The sequence below is a fragment of the Hylobates moloch genome, unplaced genomic scaffold, assembly GCF_009828535.3.
Source record: "Hylobates moloch isolate HMO894 unplaced genomic scaffold, HMol_V3 SCAFFOLD_4, whole genome shotgun sequence".
In the NCBI taxonomy this organism is placed as follows: domain Eukaryota; kingdom Metazoa; phylum Chordata; class Mammalia; order Primates; family Hylobatidae; genus Hylobates; species Hylobates moloch.
In genome coordinates, this window is record NW_026652279.1 from 156544845 (window position 1) to 156572762 (window position 27918).

The following is a 27918-nucleotide window of genomic DNA, read 5'->3' on the forward strand; positions in this document are numbered from 1 at the left end:
CCCCGGCGAGCCCGGGAGGGAAGCCGCCAGAAAGAAGGCGATTGGACGGCGGCGGCGCTCTGGGGCGTAGCGTCGCGCGGGCCCCGCCCACCGCTGCCTTCCTCTGCTGGGCTCCAGAGCTGCTGAGGCCTGAGCGAGAGCCGACGGCGGGCGGGGGCAGCTGCTGCCAGAGCGCCGGCGCGTGCTGGTGGGCCACACACCTTTCCTCCTCTTCACTCGCGAGCCTTCGGACATGGTGGCCCCCGGCTCCGTGACCAGCCGGCTGGGCTCGGTGTTCCCCTTCCTGCTAGTCCTGGTGGATCTGCAGTACGAAGGTGAGTCCTGCCCTTCCCCGGCCGGGAAGTGGGCTCCCGGACCAGGCCCCCCGCGCTTTCCCGTCTGCGCCCGGGCGCCTGTCCCGGAGCGGCTCGGGAGGTGGGGCGAGCGCTGGGGGAGCCCGCGGCCTGGCTTGGGCCTGAGCCCGCGCCCGGTTCCGGGTTTGCCTGGGGAAGAGTTGAGGGGACTGGCGGGCCGCGGAGCCGGGACAGCGGGTTTGGACTGAGGAACGGGGCCGCAGGAGTCGGAGGAGGCCGGGTGCGCCCCGTGGCGGGGAGCGGGGGCACCGGGCTGCGACTTCAGGACGTCCTGGGACGCGGAGACTTGGGTAGCCTTTGGGTCCTGGCCTCGCTTGGGACCCTCGCTGGGCGCCTGGGGACACTGTCAGTCATTGGTGCTGGCTGGGAGGAGGCACTAAGGTGGCCAAAAGACTTCCTTCGCTCTGGAGTTCTTGGGTGGAGAAGGAGTGTCATGTCCAGCTGGGAGTTGGAGGGGACAGTGTTGACTATTTAAAAAGTGAGTAACCATCCCAATTAAGATGCACTGTCGTGTGGATAAATTGTTAGTTTGGTGCAATGAGGAGCCGCTGTTGGAATTCCATATCCCGGACGGCCGGGCACTGAGTTTGTGGTTTTACAACTCCCAGCATGGTGTCATTCAACGTATGGCTGGCATTACTTTTCCAAGTTCGCTGTAAAAAGGTTCCCTTAAAAAGATACGAGCGATTAAATTTCTCTTCAGTCCTGCAGACTGGAATGTTGGCTACTGCAGAATAGCGAAAATAGAGGGCTGTCCTATCTTAGATGGCAGCGGGGAGGAGTAAGAATTAAAGCTGATAGTGCCGATTTAACGAATGCTTGTGGCGCGATTACTGTGCGAAATATTCGAGTGTAATGACACATCACATGCACTGATCTATTTTCATCCCCATGAAAAGGGCTAGTTGTCAAGGAGGTCAAATTAAACCTTTGAGTATTCCATTCAAAGGGAGCGAGGAACTAAAAATTGGAAATTGTTTATAGTGAATTCCTCTGAAAGTTCTCAACTTTTTTTTTTTTTTAAAGTAGTACTCCCAGTTTTTAGGTGTCACCCATAGCAATGGGCTTTTGCTTTTGCTTGCCCTGGTAACCACATTTTTTGAACCCCAAATCAGAACACATAGTGTGGCAACATTGAGACAAAGAATTTGACAATGAGGCTGCCCCCAGAAAAATCTAGGGGATTGGAATTTGAAGACCTGTACCACTTTAATATGGGTCATATATTCTAGTTCTTTTGCATTTTCAAAAGCTTCATTCCTCCTGCCCCCACACCCCACCATCCCTCATCTGTAGTATTTATCTCCAGTTATCATTAATAATTTATTTTGGACACTTAAGAGAAAGTTGCCTATGTTCTGTTTAATGGTGATTTTTTTTTTAAAGTTACAGAGATGCACAATTTTGAATGACTGCTTTTCCCACTACTTTGTGAACCACCTTTTTAGAATTGCCGTTCTGTATATGAGTCTGTAAGGACTCTTAACTCTTCGTTTCCCTACTGTGGTATTTTCCATAAGAAAGCCGCATTTGAGCTTTTCTGTGTAGGAGGCACTGGTGACATTTCTCAGAGGAGTGCCAGAGTGTCTTCTTTAGGACCATTGTCTGTGTAAAGTAGCAGGGACTTAGTACAGGTAACAGAAAAAGGAAAGAAAGGAGCCTTTCTGTAAGCCATATCTTATTCATGAAAGCGTGTGGTATTCATTCCTACTTTACAGACCAGGGAACTGAGGCTCCAAATGTTTTACTAAAGTTCATTTTGTGTGCACGCTGGAGACAGAAGTTAAGTAGTTGACAACATCATGTGAGTCCAAGCATTTTTAAGTGATGGCAGCTGAGAAAAAAAAAAGCACTTTTTTTTTTTTTTTTTTTTTTAATTAACAAGAAGGTTATTTCCTGGGAGGTTTAATACAGTGGTTCTCAAACTTGAGTGTGCATCAGAATCGCACATGGAGGGCTTTTTAAAACAGAGTGCTGTACCCCACTTACAGAGTTTGATTTATTAGGTCTTGATGGGACCTGAAATTTTGCGTTTCTAGAAAAACCCCTGATGACCACACTTGAGAACCACTGGTGTAATAAATTATATAGAGGAGTTAAATTAGGTGTCTGCTATGTATTTGACACTGGATTTGGTGATGGGGATATAAAGGTAAGAACTCTGACTTGAATTAGCAAACTGTTAAGCCCCTGTTTTCCCAAATAAATTGTGTCTGGATTCACTATCTGATAGTTCTCTGAAAGGCAAATGAAAGGACTGCTAGGCCTGAGGCTTAATAAAATTGTGTTGTATTAAGGATTTTTGTTAAATAGGTAGATTTTAGCTGCTCTTGTCACACACAAAGTAATTATGTGAGATGATAGATATATTAATCTGCTTCACTCTTGTTAATCTGCTTCACTATTGTAACCATTTTATCTGTGTATATCTCATAATACTATGTTGTAAACATCAACTATATACAATACAATTCGCTTTTAAAAAAGAAATGAAGGATAATGGTTATGAGAGAAGTGAATGTGGAACTAAGAGTGGCACAGGATGGAGAAGAGATGACCTAGTCTTTTTCTGATTTTGAAATATTTGCCTTTGTTTTCTTCTAGATTTTTCTGTTAATTGTCATCCAGAGACAGAAAGTATATATCATGAATTGAAAGTTTGAGTCTTTTGGGCACCCTCCCTTCTCAAAGGCCTTTTAAAGAGTGAAGTCTTAAAGCACTAGATGAGATCGAATTTTTGGAATAGAAATAAAACTTTAGTAGTATCTGCTTTAGTATTCTCATGTTACAGATAAGGAAGTTATTTCATTTCTTTGCTAATGGTTTGTCCTGTTGGTGACTTGAGTAGCAACACAGCCTGGGAACCAAACCTTTTTCTTGTTATCATAGTTTTATCTCTTTTTCTTCCTTAACATGCTATCTGGACCCAATTTTTCTTTATTTCATTGAGCTGATTAAACCATATATTTTGGCCATAGGGAAAAGAATATATAGTTGAAAATATGTAGTTGAAAATCTATACATATAAAATATTGTGATAAGTTTTATTTGAACCTAACCTATTAAAGGTATGTTTTGTCTTTTCTAGGATTTTCTTGACATTATCTAAATAGGCAAAGAATAAAGTAGCAAAAATGAGTGACTTTAAGTAATTTAAATAAATTATCATAAAAGGTGGTCATATATTTTCTAGACTTATTTTAAATTCTTTAATTAAGATAGGCTATAGTTAGCAGTAGTATCAAAGTTCCAGTTCTCTTGACTAGTTAGTATTTGCTGAGAAACTGCCTGGAAATGCAGTGGTTTTCATTCTGTGGGGTAGGGGCAGTTCTGGGAGGGGGATGCCCTGTAGTAATTAGGTTTTATTTTCCCATGTGAAGTTAATTGTTGTTAAGTTTAATTTCTACTGCTGTGGTCTCTTTTGATTAATGTCCTGCAGTTAATCTTTGTTTATATGGAAGTATCATGGGAACCCATTCACCTGCTCTTCAGAACTCAAACATTTCAACCATAGATTTATTTTTCTTTCCATATCTTTAGAAAGCTACTTAAAAAAATTAAATCTGATGAGTTTGTATCATTTGGTGTTCTGGAATATGGAGAAGACTCATTTAATCAGTCAATAAAGCCTTTTACTAACTATATTACTCTTTGGTGAGGTATATCTACATAGCATAGAACTCATGGCTTTTGCTTTTGAGTTTACAGACCACTTAGGGTTTAAGACATGCATTTGCAAAGCATTCATGTCCTCTTTTTCTCCTTTCTCACTTTAGACTGAGTGGTCCATTATTGTAGTTAGTGCACTGCAAATGCCCATTTATTTTCTGGCCCCTGTAATCTTCTGTTTTACTCACCTACCAAAACCCAACAGTGGTTAAATTCAACTTGGCCAACTCTTTTTATACCTTATAGATAAACATGGATGGAGGAAAATGGAGACAACTTTGCTGATTAGTCTCATTCATTTTTATTTTTATTTTCAATTTTTTTTCGAGACAAGGTCTTGCCCTGTCACCCAGGCTGGAGTGCAGTGGCATGATCCTAGCTCAATGTAGGCTTGACCTCCTGGGCTCAAGCAGTCCTGCCACCTCAGCCTCCTGAATAGCTGGGACCACAGGTGTGCACCACCACATCCCCTACTAAGTTTTTAAAATTTTTTGTAGGGACAGGGTCTTCTATGTTGCCCAGGCTGGTCTTGAATTCCTGGGCTCAAGCAATCCTCATCCCTTGGCCTCCCAAAGTGTTGAAGATTACAGGCGCAAGCCAATGCGCCTGGCCCTGATTAGTCTCATTTTAAAGAAACAATCTCAGTCGCAAATGCACATTAAATACTGCTAACACTCCCACAATTCTTTACTATGTCTATTCTTGAAAATCAGTATTTCAAACATTTTCCTCCCTCCGTAAGCCTCTAATTTAAACTCTCCTTTCCTCTCTCCCCTACCTCATTCTTTTAGACCTTGTCTTTATTGAGAAAATGAAAGCCATCACAAGGCAAGTTCTTCTTTCTGCCTCAAAATTCACTAGCTTATCTACATTTGTACCTATTCTGCTACTTTTTCCTCATATTGAAATACATTAAATGTCTCTATTCCCAGATAAATCTAATCTGTGTGCTTACACCCTGGATTCCATTTCCTCTCACCTTCTGAAAATATTGCTCCTACAGTTATATCTTTGTGCTGCTATAACAAAATACCACAGACTGAGTAATTTATAAAAAAATTTCAACCTGAATTTTGGAGGGAACATTCAGACAATAGTAGATGCTGAACTTCCTGTACTATCTTTCTTTGGCTAGATTCCACTGTCTTCTGTGTTTCTGCTACAAGACTTCTTTTAGACTCTACCCCACCTTGCTAGAGTCTTGGCTTAGCCTTTTGTTCTTTTTTAGAGAAGAAACTTAGGGCTTTCCTCATTCCTCACATTCTAAGTGCTCCAACCTGAATAACCATCTCTCTCTCTGGGATTGCTCTCTGGTCTGGGTCTGCCACCGCCTTTGCTTGAACTTTAGTATCTTTGACTATGAGTTCTTGCCTCTTTTAGTCTGATTCTTCCAATCTTGATTGTAACTCACATCATACCTTTAACCCCCCACCTTTAAGTTTAAAAAAATCCTTATTTTCTACTCTCCAAAATATAAGATATTCTAATACTAATTTCAGTGAAAGACATAGTTGGCTACTCTACCTTTTTCCCTGCCGTTGCTGCTTATTTTGCTGACTTATGATCACTGCTTGTCTAAGGAGAAACCTATTGTCTAATGCTGATTAGGAAATGGCATGATGTTTGGTTGTCTTACCTCTCTGAAAATAACGTTTACAGACCATGTGGCAAAGGAATAAAAATTACCTGTGGCTCAAAAGAGAGTGGATTGCAAAAACAGCCAATAATTTGCAAATAATTTTATTTTTGAGATGTGTCTTTATGAATCATCGATCATATGTTTGACTTGATAATTGTTATGTATTTTAGATTTTATTCTGATGAATTATAATACGTTTAAGTAAAAAGGCAAATAGTTAAATTCATTCAACAAATACTGCATACCCACTATGTGTGGGATACTGAATTAGGTGATACAAAGAAGAAAAGACAGCTCCTCCTCTCAAACTTGCTTTTGATAAGTTTTGTGGAGTTGGGACTTTGAGAAGCAGGCAAATTGTGAAAAGCAATGTATAGAGAGAGTGATATTGCAAAGTGAAGTCATGTACTTGTGAGTGTGGAAATGCAAAATATAATAGGAAGATTGAAGGAGCTTTTTTTCCCTCTCTCAAAACAATACAGTGTGAGGGAAGATTTCACAAAGGAGCCAGCATTTGAGGGCAGAATCTTTTTTTTTGTTTAACGTTATTTTATTTTAGATTCAAGATATACATGTGCAGGTTACATGGGTATATTGTGTAATGGTGGGGTGATATGATTTAGATCTGTGCCCCACCCAAATCTCATGTTCAGTTGTAATCCCCAGTGTTGGATCTGGGGCCTGGTGGGAAGTGATTGGATCATGGGGGTGGTTTCTAATGGTTTAGCACCATCCCCCAGAGCTGTTATTGTGATAGAATTCTCACAAGATCTGGTTGTTTAAAAGTGTGTAGTATCTCCCCACTCTCTGTCCTCCTCCAGCTCTGGCCACGTGAAGATATGCCTGCTTCTCCTTTACCTTTTGCCATGATTGTAAATTTCCTGAGGCCTCCCCAGCCATGCTTCATGTACAACCTATAGAACTGTCAGCCAATTAAACCTCTTTTCTTTATAAATTACCCAGTTCCGGCTGGGCACTGTGGCTCACACCTGTAATCCCAGCACTTTGGGAGGCTGAGGCGGGTGGATCACGAGGTCAGGAGTTCAAGATCAGCCTGGCCAAGATGGTGAAACCCCGTCTCTACTAAAAATACAAAAAATAACTTAGCCAGCTGTGATGGTGGGCGCCTGAAATCCCAGCTACTCGGGAGGCTGAGGCAGAGAATTGCTTAAACCTGGGAGGCAGAGGATGAAGTGAACTGAGATTGCACCACCACACTCCAGCCTGGGTGACAGAGCAAAACTCCATCTCAAAAAAAAAAAAAAATTACCCAGTTCCGGGTATTTCTTTATAGCAATGTGAGAAGGGACTAATCTACAGAAAATTGGTACTGAGAGTGGGGCATTGCTATAAAGATACCTGAAATTGTAGAAGGAAGCAACTTTGGAATGGGGTAATGGGCAGAGGTTGGGACAGTTTGGAGGACTCAGAGGAAGACAGGAAGAGGAGGGAAAGTTTGAAACCTCCTAGAGACTTGTTGAATGGTTGTGACCAAAATGCTGATAGTGGTATAGACGTGAAGTTCAGGCTGAGGAGGGCTCAGAGTGACCGCAGATGAGGAACTTATTGGGTACTGGAGTAAAGGCCACTCTTGCTATGTGCTTTAGTAAAGAGACTGGTGGCATTGTACCCTTGGTCTATGGATCTGTGGAACTTTGAACTTGAGAGAGATGATTTAGGGTATCTGGTGGAAGAAATTTCTAAGCAGCAAAGTGTTCAAGATGTGACCTGGTCTCTAGCAGCCAGTGCTTATATTCATGAGCAAAGAAATGATGTAAAATTGGAACTTACATTTAAAAGGGAAACAGAGCAGAAGAGTTGGAAAATTTTCAGTTTGACCATGTGGTAGAAAAGAAAAACCCATTTTCAGGAGAGTAATTCAAGCAGACTGCATAAATTTGCATAAGTAAAGAGGAGTCAAGTGCTGATAGCCAGGACAATGGGAAAAAGGGCTCCAAGGCATCTCAGCGACCTTTAAGGCAGCTCCTTCCATCATAGGCCCAGAGACCTAGGAGGGAAGAACGGTTTCCTGGGCGATTCTCAGGGCCCTGCCACCCTATGCAGCCTCAGGACACTGCTGCCTGCATCCTAGCTACTCCAGCTCCAGCCATGGCTGAAAGGGGCCCAGATATAGCTCAGGCCTTCAGACGGTGCCAGCCCAAACCCTTGGCAGATTCTACATGCTGTTAAGCCTACAGGTGCTGAAAGCCAAGAGTTGAGGCTTGGGAGCCTCAGCCTAGATTTCAGATATATGGAAAAGCCTGGATGTTCGGGCAGAAGGCTGCTGCAGGGGCAGAGCCCTCATGGAAAAATTACTAGGGCAGTGCAGAGGGGAAATGTGGGGTTGGAGCCCCCACACAGAGTCCCCACTGGGGCACTGCCTAGTGGAGCTGTGAGAAAGACCACCATCTTTCAGACCCCAGAATGGTAGATCCACTGACAGCTTGCACCATGCACCTGGAAAAGCTGCAGCCACTCAACACCAGCCCTTGACAGCAGCCGCGTGGGCTGAGCCCTGCAAAGTTACAGGAGTGGCACTGCCCAAGGCCTTGAGAGCTCACCTCTTGCTGCAGTATGCCCTGGATGTGAGACATGGAGTCAAAGGAGATTATTTTGGAGCTTTAAGATTTAGTAACTGCCCTACTGGGTTTTAGCACATGCATGGGGCCTTTAGCCTTTTTCTTTTGGCCGGTTTTACCCTTTTGGAATGGGACTATTTACCCAATGCCTATAATCTCATTGTATCTTGGAAGTAATTAACTTGTTTTTTATTTTATAGGCTTATAGGTGGAAGGGACTTGGCTTGTCCCAGATGAGACTTTGGACTTTTGAGTTAATGCTGGAATGAGTTAAGACTTTGGGGACTGTTGAGAAGGGATGATTGTATTTTGTAATGTGAGAACATGAGATTTTGGAGGAGCTGGGGCGGAATGATATGGTTTGGATCTGTGCCCCACCCAAATCTTATGTTGAATTGTAATCCCTAATGTTGGAGGTGGGGCCTGGTGGTAGGTATTTGGATCATGGCGGTAGTTTCTAATGGTTTAGCACTATCTCCCTATTGCTCTTCTCATGATAGAGTTCTCATGATATCTGGTTGTTTAAAAGTGTGTAGCACCTTCCCTCTGTCTCTCTTCCTCCTGCTCTGGCATGTGAAGAGGTGCCTGCTTCATCTTCCTCTATGATTATGAGTGTCCTGAGGCCTCCCCAGCCATGGTTCATGTACAGCCTGCAGAACTGTGAGCCAATTAAACCTCTTTCCTTTATAAATTACCCAGTTTCAGGTATTTCTTTATAGCAATGCGAGAACGGACTACATGGGATGTGGGCTTCTAGTGTACCCATTACCCTAATAATGAACATTGTACCCAGTGGGTAATTTTTTAACCCACACTCCCTTCCATCTTCTCCTCTTGGAATCCCAAGTATCTATTATTTACATCTTTATGTCCATGTGTACCCATTGTTTAGTTCCCACTTGTAAGTGTGATCATACGGTATTTAATTTTCTGTTTCTGAGTTATTTCACTTAGACTAATGGCCTCCAGTTCCATCCACGTTGCTGCAAAGGACATCATTTTCTTTTTTATGGTTACATAGTATTCCATGTTGTCCATATGCCACATTTTCTTTATCCAGTCAACCATTGATGGACAGTTAGGTTGATTCCATGACTTTGCCATTGTGAATAGTGCTGCAATAAGCATATGAGTGCAGGTACCTTTTTTTTGTATAATATAAGGATTTGGTTTCCTTTGGGTAGATATCCAGTAGTGAGATTGTTGGATCAAATGGTAGTTTTTTTTTTTTTTTTTTTTTTTTTTTTTTTTTTTTAGAAATCTCCATATTGTTTTCCATAGTGGTTGAACTAATTTACATTGCTGCCACCCATATATGTGTTACAATTTCTTCACCTCCATGCTAACATCCTTTTTTTTTTTAACTTTTTAGTAATAGCCACTCAGACTTGTGTAAGATGATTGATATTTCATTGTGGTTTTAATTTGCATTTCTCTGATGATTAGTGATGTTGAACATTTTTTCATGTTTGTTGGCTGCTTGTGTGTCTTGTTTTGAGAAATGTCTCTTAATGTCCTTTGCCCACTTTTTTTTTTTTTTTTGAGACAGAGTTTCTGTCGCCCAGGCTGGAGTGCAGTGGCGCGATCTCGGCTCACTGCAAGCTCCACCTCCCAGGTTCACGCCATTCTCCTGCCTCAGCCTCCCGAGCAGCTGGGACTACAGGCGCCTGCCACCATGCCTGGCTAATTTTTTGTATTTTTAGTACAGACAGGGTTTCACTGTGCTAGCCAGGGTGGTCTCGATCTCCCAACCTTGTGAGCCACCCACCTTGGCCTCCCAAAGTGCTGGGATTACAGGCGTGAGCCACCGCGCCTTGCCCTTTGCCCACGTTTTAATGGGGTTCTTTGTTTTCTTCTTGTTGAGTTGTTTGAGTGTCTTGTAGATTCTGGATATTAGTTCTTTGTCAGAGGCATAATTTGCAAATGTTTTCTCTCATTCTGTAGTTTGTCTCTTTGCCCTGTTGATTATCTTTCGCTGTGCAGAAGCTTTTTAGTTAAGTCCCATTTGTTTATTTTTGGTTTTGTTGCATTTGTGTTTGGGGTCTTCATCATAAATTGTTTGCCTAGGCCAGTGTCCAAAATGTGTAATCTATCTTGAGGTAGTTTTTGTATATGCTGGGAGATAGAGATGCAGTTTCTTCTGCATATGGCTAGCCAATTTTCCCAGCACCATTTATTGAATTAGGGTGTCCTTTCCCTGTTGTTTATATTTATCAGCTTTGTCAAAGATCAATCAGTTGAATATAAGTATGTGATTTTATTTCTGGGTTCTCTATTGTAGTCCATTGATCTGTGTGCCTATTTTTGTACCAGTACCATGCCATTTTAGTTACTATAGCCTTGTAGTATAATTTGAAGTCAAGTTATGCCTCTGGATTTGTTCTTTTTGGTTAAGATTACTTTGGCTATTCATGCCCTTTTTTGGTGCTGTATGAACTTTAGAATTGTTTTTCCTAGTTCTCTGAAAAATGACATTGGTGATTTGATAGGAATTGTGCTGAATCTATAGATTACTATGGGCAGTATGGTTATTTTAATGATAGTCTCCAAATCCATGAGCCTGGGATTTCTGTTTATTTATGACATGTATGATTTGTTTCATAAGTGTTTTGTAGTTCTCATGGAGACCTTTCACCTCCTTGGTCAGTGTTTTCCTAGGTATTTTATTTTTTTGCGTATGGCTTTTGTAAATGGGATTGAATTCTTGATTTGGTTTTTGGCTTGAATATTGTTGGTGTATAGAAATGCTACAGATTTTTATACGATGGTTTTGTATACTGAGACTTTACTCCAGTTGTTTATCGGATCTTGGAGTCTTTTAGTAGAATCTTTAGGGTTTTCTAGGTAAAAAAAATCATATTTGTGAAGAGACATAATTTGACCTCCTCTTCTCCCGTTTGGATATCTTTTATTTCTTTCTCTTGCCTGATAACTTTAGCCAGGACTTCCAGTACTATGTTGAATTGGAATAGTAAGAGTGAACATCATTGTCCTGTTCCAATTCTTAGGGTGAATGCTTTCAGCTTTTCCCCATTCAGTATATTGGCTGTGGGTTTGTCATATGTGGCCTTTATTACGTTGAGGTATGTTTCCTCTATGCCTAGTTAATCTAGGTAGCAGTTTATCAATGTTGCTCATGGATTTGGAGAATATAATATCGTTAAAAAGACAACAACTACCTAAAGCAATCCACATACCACCCAAAGCATACTGTCTTGGTTACTGTAGCCTTATAGTATAGTGTGAAGTTGGGTAATGTGATGCTTCCAGCTTAGTTCTTTTTGCTAAGGATTGCTTTGGCTATTCAGGTTCTTTTTTGGTTTTATATTAATTTTAGAATATATGTATTTTTAATTCTGTGAAATATGACATTGGTAATTTGGTAGGAAGAGTGTTGAATCTGTAGACTGCTTTGGGCAGTATGGCCATTTTAATGATATTGGTTCTTCCAACCCATGAGCATGGAATGTTTTTCCATTTGCTTGTGTCATGTATGACTACTTTGAGCAGTGTTTAATAGTTCTCCCTTTAGCAATGTTTCACCTCCTTGGTTAGCTGTATTCCTAGGTATTTTACTTTTTGTGTGTGGCAATTAAAAATGGGATTGTGTTATTGATTTGGCTCTCAGCTTGAATGTTGTCAGTGTATATAAATATTACTGCCGCTTGTACATTAATTTTGTATCCTGAAACTTTAGTGAAGTTGCTTATCAGTTCCAGGAGCCTTTTGGTGGAGTCTTTAGGGTTTTTTAGGTACAGAATCATATAATCACTGAAGAGAGGTATTTGACTTCTTTTCCTATTTGGATGCCTTTTATTTCTTTCTCTTGCCTGATTGCTCTGGTTAAGACTTCCAGTACTGTGGCAAATAGGAGTGGTGAGAATGGGCATCCTTGTCTTCTGGTTTTCGAGGGAAATGCTTTCAGCTGCTGCCTGTTTAGTATGGTGTTGGCTGTGAGTTTGTTATAGATGTCTTTTATTATTTTCAGGTATGCTTCTTCGATGTCTAGTTTCTTGAGGGATTTTTATCATACAGGGGTGTTGGATTTCATAGACTGCTTTTTCTACAGTTTTGTTTTTTTTTGAAACAGGGTGTTACACTGTCCCCCAGGCTGGAGTGCAGTGGCTCTATCTCGGCTCACTGCAACCTACGCCTCCCGTTTCAAGTGATTCTTGTGCCTCAGCCTCCTGGGGCTGGGGTTACAGGCATGCACCACCATGCCTAGCTAATTTTTTGCAGAGATGGGGTTTTGCCATGTTGGCCGGGCTGGTCTTGAACTCCTGGCCTCAAGTGATCCTCCCGCCTCAGCCTCCCAAAATGCTGGGATTACAGGTGTGAGCCACTGTGCTCAGCCTTTCTGTATCTATTAAGATGATCATACGGGTTTTGTTTTTAATTCTGTTTGTGTGGTAGACCACATATGTTTGCATGTGTTGGACCATCCTTGCATCCCAGAGACAAAGCCCACTTGATTGTGTGTGTGTGTGTGTGTGTGTGTGTGTGTGTGTGTGCTGTTGGATTTAGTTTGCTAGTATTTTGTTGCATATGTTTACATCTATTTTCATCAGGGATGTTGGCCTGTGGTTTCCTTTTTTTGGTTGTCTTGCCTCATTTTGGTATCAGGTTGATACTGGTTTCATAGAATGAGTTAGGGAGGAATCCTTCCTCCTTGATTTTTTTTTTTTTGGTGGGGGGGATACTTTCAGTAAGATTGGTAACCAGCTCTTCTTTGTATGTCTGGTAAAATTTGGCTGTAAAAAATCTGTCCTGGGCTTTTTTTTTTTTTTTTCCTGGAAGATTTTGCTAGGACTAATTTGATTTTATTGCTCATTATTGGTCTATTCAGGATTTGTTTCTTCTTGGTTAAATCTTGGGAGATTGTATGTTTCTGGGAATTTATCCATTTCCTCTGAGTTTTCTAGTTTGCATAAAGATGTTCATAGTAGTCTCTGATGATGTTTTATATTTCTCTGGTATGAGTTGTCACCTTTCTCATTTCTGGTTGTGCTAATTTGAATCTTCTCTCTTTTATTCTTGGTTAGTCTAGCTAGTGGTCTTATCAATTTTGTTTATCCTTTCAAAGAAGTTTTTGTTTCGTAGATCTTTTTTCTTTTTTTTCTTTTTGGTCACAGTCTCATTTAGTTCATTTCTGATCTTTTTATTTTTTTTCTCCCAGCTAGTTTTGGGTTTGTTTTATTCTTATTTTCTAGTTCCTTGAGGTGTGGTGTGTGGTTGTTCATTTGCGATTTTTCTATCTTTTTGATGTAGGCATTTAATGCTGTAAATGTGCTTCTTAGCACAGCTTTTGTTGTATCCTAGAGGTTTTGGTATGCTATGTTTCTGTTTTCATTTGTATCAAAAATTATTTTGATTTCTGCTTTAATTTCATTGCTCGCCTAAAAGTAATTCCGGTTGTTTACTTTTCATGTACTTGTGTTGTTTTCAGAGTTCCTTTTGGTATTGACTTCTAATTTTATTCCATTGTGGTTCAAAAAATACTTGATATGATTTTGACTTTTTTTGGGTTTATTGAAACTTTTCATGGCCAAGCATATGGTTGATTTTAAGAATGTTCCACACACAGATGAGAAAAATGTATATTTTGTGGTTGTTGGATAGAATGTTCTGTTAATGTCTACTAGGTCCATTTGGTTTAGAGTTTAGTCTAAGTCTGGAGTTTCATTGTTCACTTTCTGCCTTGATGATCGGTCTTGTGTTGTCAGTGGGGGGTTGGTGTCCCTTCATTATTGTGTGGCTATTGATCTGTTTTCTTAGGTCTAGTAGTAGCAGTTTTATGAATCTTGGTGCTCCAGTGTTGAGTGTGTATATGTTTAGCATAGTTAAATCTTCTTGTTGTATTGAACCTTTTATTATTATATAAATAATAATAACCCCAGGGCCCAACCCTAATCTCAGCCCTACTCCACTCTAGCACTATAGTTGTAGCAGGAGTTTTTCTGCTCATCTGCTTCTACCCCCAATAGAAAATAGTGTATTAATCCAAACCTTTACACTGTTTAGGTGCTATTACCACTTTATTTAGAGCAATCTGTGCTCTAACACAAAATGACACCAAAAAAATGGTAGCACTCTCCACTTTGAGTCAACTAGACCTTGTAATACTCACAATTGGGATTAATCAACCACACCTAGCATTCCTACACATCTGCACCCATGCCTTTTTTTTTTTTTTTTTTTTTTTGAGACGGAGTCTCACTCTTCCGCCCAGGCCGGACTGCAGTGGTGCTATCTCAGCTCACTGCAAGCTCCGCCTCCCGGGTACACGCCATTCTCCTGCCTCAGCCTCCCAAGTAGCTGGGACTACAGGCGCCCGCCACTGGGCCCGGCTAAGTTTTTGTATTTTTAGTAGAGATGAGGTTTCACCGTGTTAGCCAGGATGGTCTCGATCTCCTGACCTCGTGATCTGCCCACCTTGGCCTCCCAAAGTGCTGGGATTACAGGCGTGAGCCACTGCGCCCCACCACACCCATGCCTTTTTTTTTTTTTTTTTTTTGAGACGGAGTCTCGCTCTGTCGCCCAGGCTGGAGTGCAGTGGCGCAATCTTGGCTCACTGCAAGCTCCGCCTCCCGGGTTCACGCCATTCTCCTGCCTCAGTCTCTCCAAGTAGCTGGGACTACAGGCGCCCGCCACCACGCCCGGCTAATTTTTTTTTTTTTTTTGTATTTTTAGTAGAGACGGGGTTTCACCGTGGTCTCGATCTCCTGACCTCATGATCCGCCCGCCTCAGTCTCCCAAAGTGCTGGGATTACAAGCGTGAGCCACCACGCCCATCCCCTATGCCTTTTTTTAAAGCTATATTATTTATGTGTTCAGGATCCATCATCCACAACCTCAACGATGAACAAGATATTGTAAAAATAGGAGGACTATTTAAGACTTTACCCCTTACTTCTTCCTCCTTTATTATTGGCAGCTTAGCACTTACAGGTATGCCTTTCCTAATAGGCTTTTACTCTAAATACCTTATTATCGAAACCACAAACATGTCATATACCAACACCTGAGCCCTTTCTATTGCTCTTAGTGCCACCTCCTTAACAGCTGTTTGTAGTACTAGAATTATTGTCTTCGTTCTAATGGGACAACCCCACTTCACAACTCTAATTATTAATGAAAATAATCCCTTCCTAATTCAATTAAACACCTAATAATAGGCAGTATCTTCGCTGGATTTCTCATCAGCAATAGTATTATCCCCACCTCTTCCCCACAAACAACAGTACCACCTCATCTAAAACTTACAGCCCTTAGTGTAACCTAGGGATTTTGCTAGCAATGGAGCTCAGTCTTACAACTAATAATCTTAAGCTAAAATATCCATTACAGACATTCAACTTCTCCGATATACTGGAATTTTACTCAACCACAATCCATTGTACAACCTCTCGCTCAAGCCTACTTACAAGACAAAATCTGGCTTCACGTCTACTAGACCTAGTTTGATTAGAAAAGTCCATACCAAAGACAATTTCACAGACCCACATTACAGCCTCCATTACCATATCCACTCAGAAAGGCCTAATTAACTTTTATTTCCATTCCTTTTTTATCCCCTCCTAACTCTACTCTTAATTATCTACTCTATTACCCCAAGTAATTTCAATTAACAACATAATCAGCAACAACGTTCAACCAGCAGCCACCACCAATCAACACCCATAATTATATAAAGCACCTGCACCCACAGAAGCCTCATGAATCAACCCCGGACCCTCACCCTCAAAAATTATTCAACTTCCTACACTACTAAAATTAATTGTAATCACCACCCCATCATATTCAACCATTCATCAAATCAACACCAATTCTATTAATAACCCTAATAATAAAGTTCCTCAAATATCAATACTTGATCCTTATGTCTCAGGGTATTCCTCAATAGCTATCGCCGCAGTATAACCAAAAACAACCGTCATCCCACCCAAATAAATCAAAAAGACTTATTAACCCTATAAAAACCCCACCATAATTCAATATAATACCACAACCCACAGCACCACTAATAACCCTAAACCTCCATAAATAGGAGAAAGTTTTGAAGACAAACCTATAAATCCTATAACCAAAATAATACTTAATAAGAATAAAGCATATGTCATTATTCCCACATGGCTTATAACCATGACTAATGATAGGAAAAATAATCATTATACTTCAACTATAAGAACACTAATGATTAATGTACATAAAATACACCCACTAATTAAAATTATAAATTATTCATTTATTGATCTCCCCACACCATCCAGCATCTCTACATGATGAAATTTCGGCTCACTTCTAGGCGCCTGCTTAATTCTCCAGACCATCACAGGATTATTTCTGGCCATACACTATACACCGGATACCTTAACTGCTTTCTCTTCAGTTGCCCATATCAACCGAGATGTAAACTATGGCAGAATAGTCCACTATTTTCACGCTAACGGTGCTTCAGTATTCTTCATCTGCCTCTTCCTGCACGTTGGCTGAGGTTTATATTACGGGTCATTTATGTTCCTAGAAACCTGAAATAGTGGTATTATCCTCCTACTCACAACTATAGCAACAGCATTTATAGGCTACATACTCCCATGAGGCCAAATATCATTCTGAGGCGCTACAGTAATTACAAATCTATTATCAGCCATTCCATATATTGGAACAGATCTTGTTCAATGAATCTGAGGTGGATTCTCAGTTGATAAAGCCACTCTTGCACGACTTTTCACCTTCCATTTTATCCTACCCTTCATCATTATAGCCATAGCAATTCTCCACCTTCTATTCTTGCATGAAACAGGATCCAGTAACCCTTCAGGAATTTCATCAGATTCCAACAAAATCACCTTCCACCCTTAGTACACAAGCAAAGATACCCTAGGTCTAATATTTCTCCTCCTCCTTCTAATAACTGTAGTATTATTTTGACCCGACCTCCCGAACAATCCAGACAATTACACTTTAGCCAACCCCCTTGGTATCCTACCCCACATTAAGCCACAATGATACTTTTTGTTTGCATACACAATCTTACGATCCATCCCTAATAAACTAGAAGGTGTACTGGCCCTTCTATTCTCTATTCTATTCTAGCAGTTATTCTTGTACTACATACGTTCAAACAACAAAGCATAATATTCTGCCCCTGAAGTCAATGCCTGTTCTGAATTTTAGTGGCGGACTTGCTTACAATCACATGAATCAGAGGATAGCCAGTTGAACATCTTTTTGTTACCATCGGACAGACAGCATCTGTCATGTAATTCTCCGTTATCCTTGCCCTTATACCACTCACTGCCCTAATTGAAAATAAGTTACTTAAATGAAACTGCCCTTGTAGTATAATTCAATGCTCTGGTCTTCTAAACCAGAAATGGAGAGTCTCTCCCCAGGACAACTCGGAGAAAAAGCATTCCCACTTCAACATCAACACCGCTTCACCATCAACACCCAAAGCTGAAGTTGTGATTAAACTATTCTCTGTATTCTTTTTGGCACACATTTTAACTAATATGTCAGTATTGACTGCCAACACTAATATATTAGTACTCCTATGTACTTTGTGCATTACTGTTAATCCCCATGAATAATATATGTGCTATAAATGCTTGATTGTACGTAGTACATACACACATAACCTTACACTAAAGATCTATTCCACATGCATATAAGCATGTACTAACAATCCCTTAATCAACTATCACTCATTGAGACATTACACTCACATGACAAAACTCGATCCACATGAATATCAACCAGTACTGGAAACCCTTGATATTACATAGTGCATACGTTCATTCACTGACATAGCGTATTTCAGTCAAGATTAACCTCGCCAACATGGATATCCCCTACCAAGCTTTGGTCTCTTAATCTGCCAACCTCCAAGAAATCATCGTTCCTCTCGGGCGTGTTACTGTCCTCGCTCTGGGCCCATAACACTTGGGAGTGACTATACTGAAACTATACCTGGCATCTGGTTCTTACCTCAGGGCCATGAAACTAAGATCGCCCACACATTTCACTTGAATAAGACATCTTGATGGACTAGTGATTACCACCCTATTAACCAGTCATGGGAGCACTGTCATGCATTTGGTATTTTTAACTTTTGGGGATGCTATCACTCACCATTGTGGAAGGCCTTCTTTGCCTTTTTTTAAAAAAATTTTTAGTTGTTGTTGGTTTAAAGTCTGTTTTATCTGATATAAGAATGTTTACTCCAGCTTGCTTTTTTTCCCAGTTGCATGATACATCTTTTGTTACCCCTTTACTTTGAGTCTATAGGTGTCTTTAGCCATTAGGTGAGGCTCTTATAGGCTGCAGATGGTTGTGTCTTGTTTTTTTACCCAGTTTGCTGTTGTATCTGTTAGGTGGAGCGTTTAGGCCATTTACCTTCAAGGTTAATATTGATATGTGAAAGTTTGTTACTGTCATAGTGTTGTTAGCTAGTTGCCTTGGAGTCACAATTGTGTAATAGCTTTATAGGATCTGTGAGCTTTGTATTTACATGTACATTTATCATGGCAAATATCCTTTTGTTTCCACATTTAGAACTCTTTTGCGCTTTTCTTATAGGTCTAGTCTAGTGGTGATGAATTCCTTTAGTGTTTGCTTGTCTGTAAGAGACTTTGTTTCTCTTTCGTTTATGAAGCTTAGTTTGGCAGGGTATAAAATTCTTGGTTATAGTTTTTTTTGTTTGTTTTTGGAGTCCAAAAAGAGGCCCCAAACTCTTTTGGCATGTAAGGTTTCTGCTGAGAATTTCACTCTTAATCTGATGGGATTCCCTTTGTCAGTGATTTGACACTTCTGTCTAACTGCTTTTAAGATTTGCTGATAGTCTGATGACTACATTCCTTGGTTATGTTCGTCTTGTATAGTATCTTCCAGGTGCCCTGTGAATTTCTTGTATCTGGATGTCTACATATCTAGCAAGATCAGGGGATTTTTCCTGTTTTATTTCCTCAAATATGTTTTTTTAAATTTCTTACTTCTTCTTCTTCTCCTTCACAATGCCTGTAAGTTGTAGGTTTGGTTGTTTTACATAATCCCATATTTTTCAAAGGCTTTGTTTGATTTTAAAAATTCTTTAAAAATTTTAAAACAAATTCTTTTTTTTGTCTGACTGGGTAATTTAAAAGACCAGCCTTCAAGAAGTTTTTTTTTTTTTTTTAAAGACATCTGTCTCTTCCTTCATTTCCTAGATTGCTTTTCTGGTTATGTTTGTGTTGGTTTTCAACCTTCTCTTGGATCTCATTGAGCTTCTTTAAAATTCCCACTTTGAATTCTTTCTTTCATTTCTGAATTTTCATTTTGGTTATAGTCCATTGCCAGAAAGCCAGTGCAATCTTTTTGGTGGTGTCACAACATTCAGATTTTTCATGGTACCTGAATTCTTAATGCTGGTTCTTTCTCATCCAGAGAAACTGACACTTGTTGTTGTTTGAATTTACTTCATTTAAATGGATTTTTTTTCTCTCCCTTAACCTGCCTTGTGCCTATAGAGTATGATCTAGGGTAGAATCTTTTGCTTTGCTTTTATAGCCTTGTGTACTTTTGTTGGCAGGTTTTATATTTGTTGTGCAATTCAACCCGCAGGCCTGTAGGTGGTACTTACTGGTTTGAGCCAGCAGCAGCAAAAGCAGACAGATGTGTACCTGATCTTTGTTTATTGTGAGATTCACTGTGTTGTTTCAGGTGATGGGCTAGACAGTGGAAATTCCCCCATCCCCTGAGCTTCTGTTTAGCAGTGGGTCAGGGCGAGATAGCTGGGTAGAGCTGGACCACCTAGCTTGCCCATGAATACTCCAATGATGAGCATAGGCACTAGTCCTGATAGGGGTGGTTGAGGTCTCTGCTGCATGTTAGGGAGCTGCACTGGCTTCATGTCCTGGTCAGGCAGGAATGTGCTGTGTTCCCTGTCACACCCTTGTTCTGGGGCTTGTGACTCTCAGTGCAGATGCACAGTGTTATCTGTCTCCAGGCCACAGTGTAGCTGAGAGTCACAGTAAATGCGTCATGCAGTTCTCCATGGGATTGGTTGCAGGACATGAGGGCAGAGTCTTGATGGGTGAGTAGGAATTTCTCTGGTGGGCAAGTGTGGAAGACCATTTTATGTAATAGCAAATGCAAAGGGATGAAGCATGAGAACACGGTATATTCAGAGAAGTATAACAAGTTTAGTTTTTTATAGGAGTATAAAGTAAGAGGTAGAGGAATGATGGATGATAGACCCACAGCATGAGAGCTGACCCTGAAAGGTGTTGTTTGCCTTTATATCTGAAGGGATTTAGTTTTAATCTAGCCAATGATGTGGAAACTCTGCAGAATTTTTAGTATAAGTGCATTTTGAAGGATTGCCCTGGCAGCAGCATAGGGGCCGGATTTGAAAGAAGGTAAGATGAGAGCTGGGAACATCTCAGTGAGGAGGCACAATGCCTCTTATGGGGAAAGAAGGGTCTGCACCACCAGCTCTTAGACTGTGGCAAGTTCTGTTATGGAAATGTGAGCAAAGCACACCAAAAGAATAATAATTAATTCTCTCTGGATGATTAGAGTGTGCCATGGAAATTTTGTAGAGAAAGTGATATTATCATATAATTAAGTGGAAATTATGCTGGGTAAAATTGTGATAAAGATCTCAGTTTTATTCTGGAAAGAAGAAATGCTGGATACTCTTTTTATCCTAGAAGGCAAGAGAAATTTAGTTTGAAGAGTAACTCACCCTCTGGGGTAAGAGTATGACATGGCTTGACATAACAGTTCAAATAATTTTGCATATGTGTTCTTGGCTTCCCTTTAGATTTCAGGTTCATCCTGTGAGGTTGGAAATGATTGTAGCTAAGATGTTATGTTAAACGATGGGTTGAGTGAGTCAAGCATGAAAAGCCTAGTAACTGTGGAAAGCTTAGCCTGGTTTACATGGGGGAAAGGATTGTTCACTGTGCTGAAAAGAAAACTGGTCTTTGGAAATGGATCTTGTTTTGATAGTTGTTGTGAGTCCTTGGGCAGAATGGTTAACTTCCTTGAGCCTCAGTTATAAAACTATGAAAGACGTTTACTTCCTGGGGTTTTGATGATTTAGTGAAATAAAGATACAGAAGTTTCCAGCACATAGTAGATTCTTAATTCTGTTTGTATTATATTTCTCCTCATAAAGTTTCTTTTTAAAAAAATTTCTTTTGAGATAGGATCATGCTGTGTTGCCCAGGCTGGAGTGCAGTGGCATGATTGTAGCACCTGGCATCAAGTGATTCTCCTGCTTCAGCCTCCTGAGTAGTTGGGACTACAGGTGTGTGCCACCACACCAGGTTCATTGTTAAAAATTTTTGTAGAGATGGTATTTTTCTTGTCCAGACTGGTCTTGAACTCCTGGCCTCAAGTGATCTTCCTGTGTTGGCCTCCCAAAGTGCTGGGATAATAGATGTGAGCCATTGCAACTGGCCTTTTATTGTTTATATAAGATATGGGGTCTCACTGTATTGTCCGGGCCAGTCTCGAACTCCTGGGCTCAAGCAATCCTCCCACTTCAGCCACCTGAATAGGTGGGATTATAGGTCTGCATCACTGAGCTCACCTACCAGGCACCTTTACTTAAGAAAATTTTCTTTATTTATAAGTTATTTTCACAAAAGAAGTTTTCAGAACTGTTTTTAATGTCTGTAGTTTCTCAAAATAACCAGCTTCAAATAATATGCCAAAAAAGTATGTTTTGGGATGGCATATTCTGGTCTCTTGCAGTCATTTTTTGGGAGGGTATGTTCTGAGCCCCAAAATGTCTCTTCCTTTCTTTCCATTCCTCATACCAAGGGGTCCAGCAGGCAACCAAGGGATTCAATTACTTTTGTGCCAACCTAATAAGACACTATGGAGAAACTACAGAGTAGACATAGAAAAAGCTGAGAAAGCTACTGTGTTTAGAAGGAGAAAGAGCAAGGTAAAGTGAATTTCAATCAGCTTTTTGCCGTATTAGATGAAATAAGGAGTTCAGTGCTTTTGGTGACTAAAATGGCAGGTAGTTGCTCAGTAAGTTGCTTTGGGTATCCTGGACTCCCGCTTTTTCTGTACTTGACCTCCATATCTAGCCTGTTGATATAAATCATGTGTGTCTTCTTTCTCTTTTTTTTTCTGTGTTCACTGCCACTACTCCATGGTCATGCCATCATCATGTTTCCTGGATTATCATGTAGATACTGAATTGGTTTCCTTCTTCCTCTCTGGATGTTTATTAGAGTCACCTAGCACTTAAAGTGTTCTGCTCCAGAATAATATGTCATGATGGCAAGGAGAGCTAGCCGAAATACTGGACGTTTTTTTTTTGAAATCTTCATTAATCATGTGACGTCTAGGCATTTAAATGTCATGTCCTTTGTTTTTGGATGGTTGGTTTCCCTATTCCAGCCTTTTCGACAAAGGTAGCATCCTTCCTACTTTTCCTTCAGGTTTCAGGTGAGCCTTCAAGGGAATCCCCCCAGGGCTGTCCAGTGGAACTTTCCGTGATGATGGGAGATATTTGGTATCATTTGCATTGTCCCATGCAGTGGTGTTGGAGCTCAGGTCACACTACCCCAAAATATGACTTCAGGAGCCCAAAATATGCTACTGCAAAATATGTCTCTTTGTCATGTTGGTTATTTAGAGTTGGTTATTTTGAGAAACTGTAGACACAAGAATAGCTCTGAAAAGTTGCCCTTTTGTCAGAGAAATTTACATCTATAAGGGAAATCTTTTTCCCTGCTCTGCAGTAGGAGGAGAAGGGGCCACTAAATGGAAAAGGCATTGACTTAAAAACTGCACAACAAATCTTACTCTTGTTTTCAGTGTTTTTCCTGGCCATCCCCCTGTGACAGTTTTCCCCATCACCCTCCACTTCCTTTATTTTAGCAAATGAGGGTATTCCGCTGAAGTTTAAACTCTTTCTACTCTGGAGATTTACTGGATTCTCTTGAGTTTTCTCCCATGTATGTTTGAGGTATACATATGAAACAACTCGTTAATCTGTCTTTTGTTACAGGGAGTCCCAGTTTATGAAGATAGAAAATTATTTTTTCTCTTCTATACCAGCCCCTAGTTATTGAGCACTTAAACTGTTACTAGTGTGATTGTGAAACAAGTTTAAATTTTATTTAATTTTAACTGCGTTAGGTGCTTTAACTTGTGCCCTCACAGTACCCTGTATACATTCCCCCATTATAACACCATAGTGTTTATATTCCCAACATTTTATTATTAAACATATCGCAAAGTTGAAAGAATTTTACAGTGTTCATCCCTATACCCATCATCTAGGTTCTATCCCTAATATTTTAATATATTTGTTTTAACACATAACGCATCTGGACATGTCTCTATCCAACCATTAATCCTTTAAAAAAATACATTTCAAAATAATACCAGTATACATGGCCCTAAATACTTTAACAGGCATATAACCAACTTTTGTTTGAATGTAAAATTAATGTACAATGAAATGTCCATATTTTAAGTGTATATTTGCAGAGTTTTGATAATCGCATGTAACTGTGTAACCCACACCTCTAAGCAAGATGAGAACATTACCAGCAGTTCCCTCCTGCCTCTTCCCAGTCTGTCTTTTCTCTTACCCTCCCAAGCAACCATTATTTTGATTTTCTTCCTGTAATGTCCTTCAGCACCCGAAAAAGCTTAACATCATGCTCACCATAAAGGAGAAATGCTTTGGCTACTTAGTTTCCGTACGTGCCTTTCTACACATATTTGAATACCAGTACAACAAAGCAACTTTATTTTTGCTATGGTCTGAATATTTGTGTTCCCCTCATGCCCCCAGTTCATATGTTGAAACCTAATCTGATGTGACAGTATTAAGAGGCAGGGCCTTAAGGAGAAGGTGATTAGATTATGCCCTCATGACTGGGGTTAGTGGCCCTATAAAAGAGGCCTGAAGGAGCTTGTTTTCCCCTTTCACCACATAGGGACTCAACAAGAAAGTGCAGTCTATGAGGCCCTCATCAGACACTGAATCTGCTGGCACCTTGATCTTGGACTTGCTAGCCTCTAGAACTGAGAAGTAAATGTTGTTTATAAGCCATCTGGTTTATGATATTTTTGTTATAGCAGCCCGAATAGAAGAACTGAGACAATTTTCTAAGAAGATACAGCTATCCTTGCAGTGAAGAAGTTCTTACCCATACCCTAATGGAGAAGACTCCTGGTTCCATCAGTCACGTATCCATCACTGGCTACATACGTTCCTACTCTTACTCCATCACCGTCCCACTCAATATTCAGTTATATAAAGACTAAATTGTAAGGTTAACTTCAGTAATTTGTGTATAAATTAAAATTGGGAACTAGGGAGAAAAATGTGGTTAGTACAGTCAATTCTTGTTATTCATGGTGGTTATGTTCTGTAAAGTCATCGTGAACACTGCATTAGCAAATATTGAACCATTTCTCTTAGGGGAACTACAGGGTTAAGTTTCTGCAAGCCTCAAATCACAACTTATGTCAACAGATCAAGAACATAACCTTGTTTTCTGTATGTTCCTATTTAAAGACACCTTACTCTATATTGTTGATCTATTAACATTGAACTTACAGCTAATGGCATTGTCTTTTGTATTTGAAGAAAACTTAACTAACACACGATTTTTTCAGTAAGGCACAGCCCAGCTTTCCTGAGCATAGGAACACCCAACAGTACTTCAGTACTATGCTTGGGAGTCACTCAAAGTGGTGAAATCAGTGACAGGAAGCATACACAAAAAAGTGGCACCAAATGTACAGTGGAAAGGACAATTGTTTATAATATGAAAGCTGACACAGGAAGATGGAGTGTTACCTTGTTCAGCCTCAGCTGGAACGTATGCTTGGAGTGATTTCAGTATTTTGCTGCCCTGAACATGCATGTGTTCTCGAATGACTGTGAAAATGCTGTGAATATGAGTTTGGGGATTATGAATGAATTTTAATGCATAGGCAAATTCACAAATACAGAATCTAAATTACGAAGATCGACTGTATATACAAATAAACATGTATATAATCAAAGAGAAAATATGCAAAGCTACTGCATAGCTTGTGTCTGTAACTGGTCTGAGGTGGTAGCTGATATATGTGGCTTCCTTCATCTATTCCCTGTTCTATCCTCTCTTGCCTTCTGCCAGAATTTCAGCCACTCTGGCTTTTTTTTTTTTTTTAACCTGATTGAGTGACTCATAAACTTTCCTTCTTGAAGGGACTGTGTCTTATTTGCTCTGTTTTTTGGTTGCTGTAACGTTTCATTAACCTCGTATTGGGCATGGAAGTAGTATGACATGCCCTAGACAATCTTCTCGGTTCCACTTATCCTACTTTGCCTCCTTTGCAAAATAGCACACTTGTTTGCCCTTGGTAATTCGGATTCATTTTTCCAACTAGTAGATTAACCAATGTTTTTGGCTTGTTGGTTTCAGTGACATAAGAAGTACAAAATGGCCATATGGCAGTCTCCTCTTCCAATTAATCGGAAACATTGTTGTGTCCCCTTTGGAAGCATTTCTCCTTTAAGGACTAAGATCTCCAAACCATCAGAGCTCAAAGTTGCCAGGACTAGAAACAGAAATTTTGCAAGTGGCTTATGTGGGTATAACAATGAGAGGAGCCATGCCTGCTTCTACTTCTTGATTCCTGGACCTGACATATTCTGGCTGTGGGCAAGATAGCATCATATAATGAATGGTCCATGATTGAAATAATAAACTGAAGCTTGTAAAACAGAGCCCCATCCTTTCAGGTTTTTGTCTCCTAACTAGTGCTGCTACTTAAGTCTTCAGTAAGCCATTCTAGCTGATGGAGTAATGGTAAAACCAGTTAATCTTAGTGTCATGAGCACGTTGTCCACCTCTTTTGCTATGAAGTGAATTCCTTAAGGAGATACAGTGCTGTATAGAATGCTGTGATGATAGGTAATGCATTCTGTGAGTCTATGAATGATGGAGTTGGCAGAAGCATTGCAGGCAAATTCATATGTGGAATATGAGAAACAGATCCATTATGGAAGAGAACCAAGTAAAGTCAGTCTGCCACTGGGTGGCCAGCTGTCTCTTTCCCACCCATGGTGCCATACTGGGAATTCACTGTTGGTCTCCAGCATTGGCAGATCAGATGCTCTACAGTAGCTTTAGCCAGATCAGTTTTTTCAGTTTTGGAAAGGACTAATCTGTGGTTTTTGTTTTGTTTTGTTTTGATTTTTGAGACAGAGTCTCGCAGTGTCACCCAGGCTGGAGTGCAGTGACGTGATCTCGGCTCACTGCAACCTCCAACCTCGCAGGTTCAAGCGATTCTCCTGCCTCAGCCTCCCCAGTAGCTGAGATTACAGGCATGCACCACCACACCCAGCTAATCTCTGTATTTTTAGTAGAGACAGGGTTTTGCCACGTTGGCCAGGCTAGTCTCGAATTCCTGACCTCAGGTAATCTGCCTGCCTCGGCCTCCCAAAGTGCTTGGGATTACAGGCATGAGCCACCGCACCTGGCCTAATCTGTGTTTTTGAACCCATTCATAATCTCCATCCCTGCCACCATGACCACTTTGTTCATGGGTCCATTGCACAAGCTTAGATATGATGGAGAAGAAGGTTGAGTGCCATCCATAGAGTATGCCATTTTATCTACCTGATTATTAAGAGCCTCTGCATTGATGTGCCCACCTAGTCTCTGATGGTTCAGTGCTGCTGCTTAAGTTTCTGTGCAACTCTAAAATCCCATCATCCCTACTGAATTCAACTTATCTCAATATTGACTTCCTCCTGTAGTCATACCTGTCCTACAAAGGGGAGTGACGAGAATTTTGAAAACTTTGTAGGTGGTCCCTCACTAATACATTTCTCCCTCTCTCTCTTTTTTTTTTTTTTTTTTAAATTTTGTTTCAGAGACAAGGTTTGCTCTGTCTCCTAGACTGGAGTATAGTGGCACGATCATAGCTCACTGCAAACTTGAACTCCTTGGCTCAAAGGATCCATCTTCCTGCCTCAGCCCCCCAAGTATTAAATAGCTGCGACTACAGGTGTGTGCCACCATGCCTGGCTAATTATTTTATATTTTTGTAGAGATGAGGTCTGATTATGTTGCCGAGGCTGCTCTTGAACTCCTGGCCTCAAGCAGTTCTCTTGCCTTGGCCTCACAAAGTGTTGGGATTACAGACGTGAGCTACTGCGCCTGGCCAATAATGGGTTTCTCAATGTCTTAGTAAAAGGAGTGTTTTCTAGGCCCTCTCATGGACATAAATGGCAGTTTGGTGTGTAGGTAACACATGATAAATCCAGTCCAACCTTCCTATCTCTCTAAACCTTTGGATCCCTCTCTCTTATTATGCTAGGGAAACTTTGGAACCTCAGCCTTATTAAATGTTAAATTAATATAATTAATATTAAATGTTAAATTAATATAATTAATGTTTAACTAATTAAATTAAACTTCAAGTTTCAGTCAGCCAATCAAGTAAGCTGTTAAAGCCACTTCCAGTTTTGTGAGTTAACACATTAAATGTGGGATCTCTAGTATAGAAGTAGTCAAACCTTTTCTGTAAAGGGTCAGATAGTAAATATTTTAGGTTTTAGAGGCCATATGGGTTTTGTCACAACAACTCTGTTCTGCTGCTATAGTGTGAAAGCAGCCATAGACAATATGGCCCATCCATTGATGGGCATGGCCCC

General features: G+C 40.4%; 1 protein-coding gene across 2 annotated transcripts in view; it reads left to right on the forward strand.

Moving 5' to 3' along the window:
* Positions 1-114: 114 nt before the first annotated feature.
* The window catches only part of DNAJC3 (DnaJ heat shock protein family (Hsp40) member C3), a 108765-nt gene continuing 80961 nt past the window's right edge, over positions 115-27918 (forward strand). Inside the window, exon 1 of one of the 2 annotated variants that reach the window (XM_032151120.2) lies at positions 115-314. In XM_032151120.2, the coding sequence (XP_032007011.1) occupies positions 233-314 (82 nt within the window). In that variant the 5' untranslated portion in view covers positions 115-232. Of the gene's footprint in view, positions 315-27155; positions 27270-27918 lie in introns of those variants that run through there. The other variant, XM_032151122.2, reaches the window with a different exon arrangement.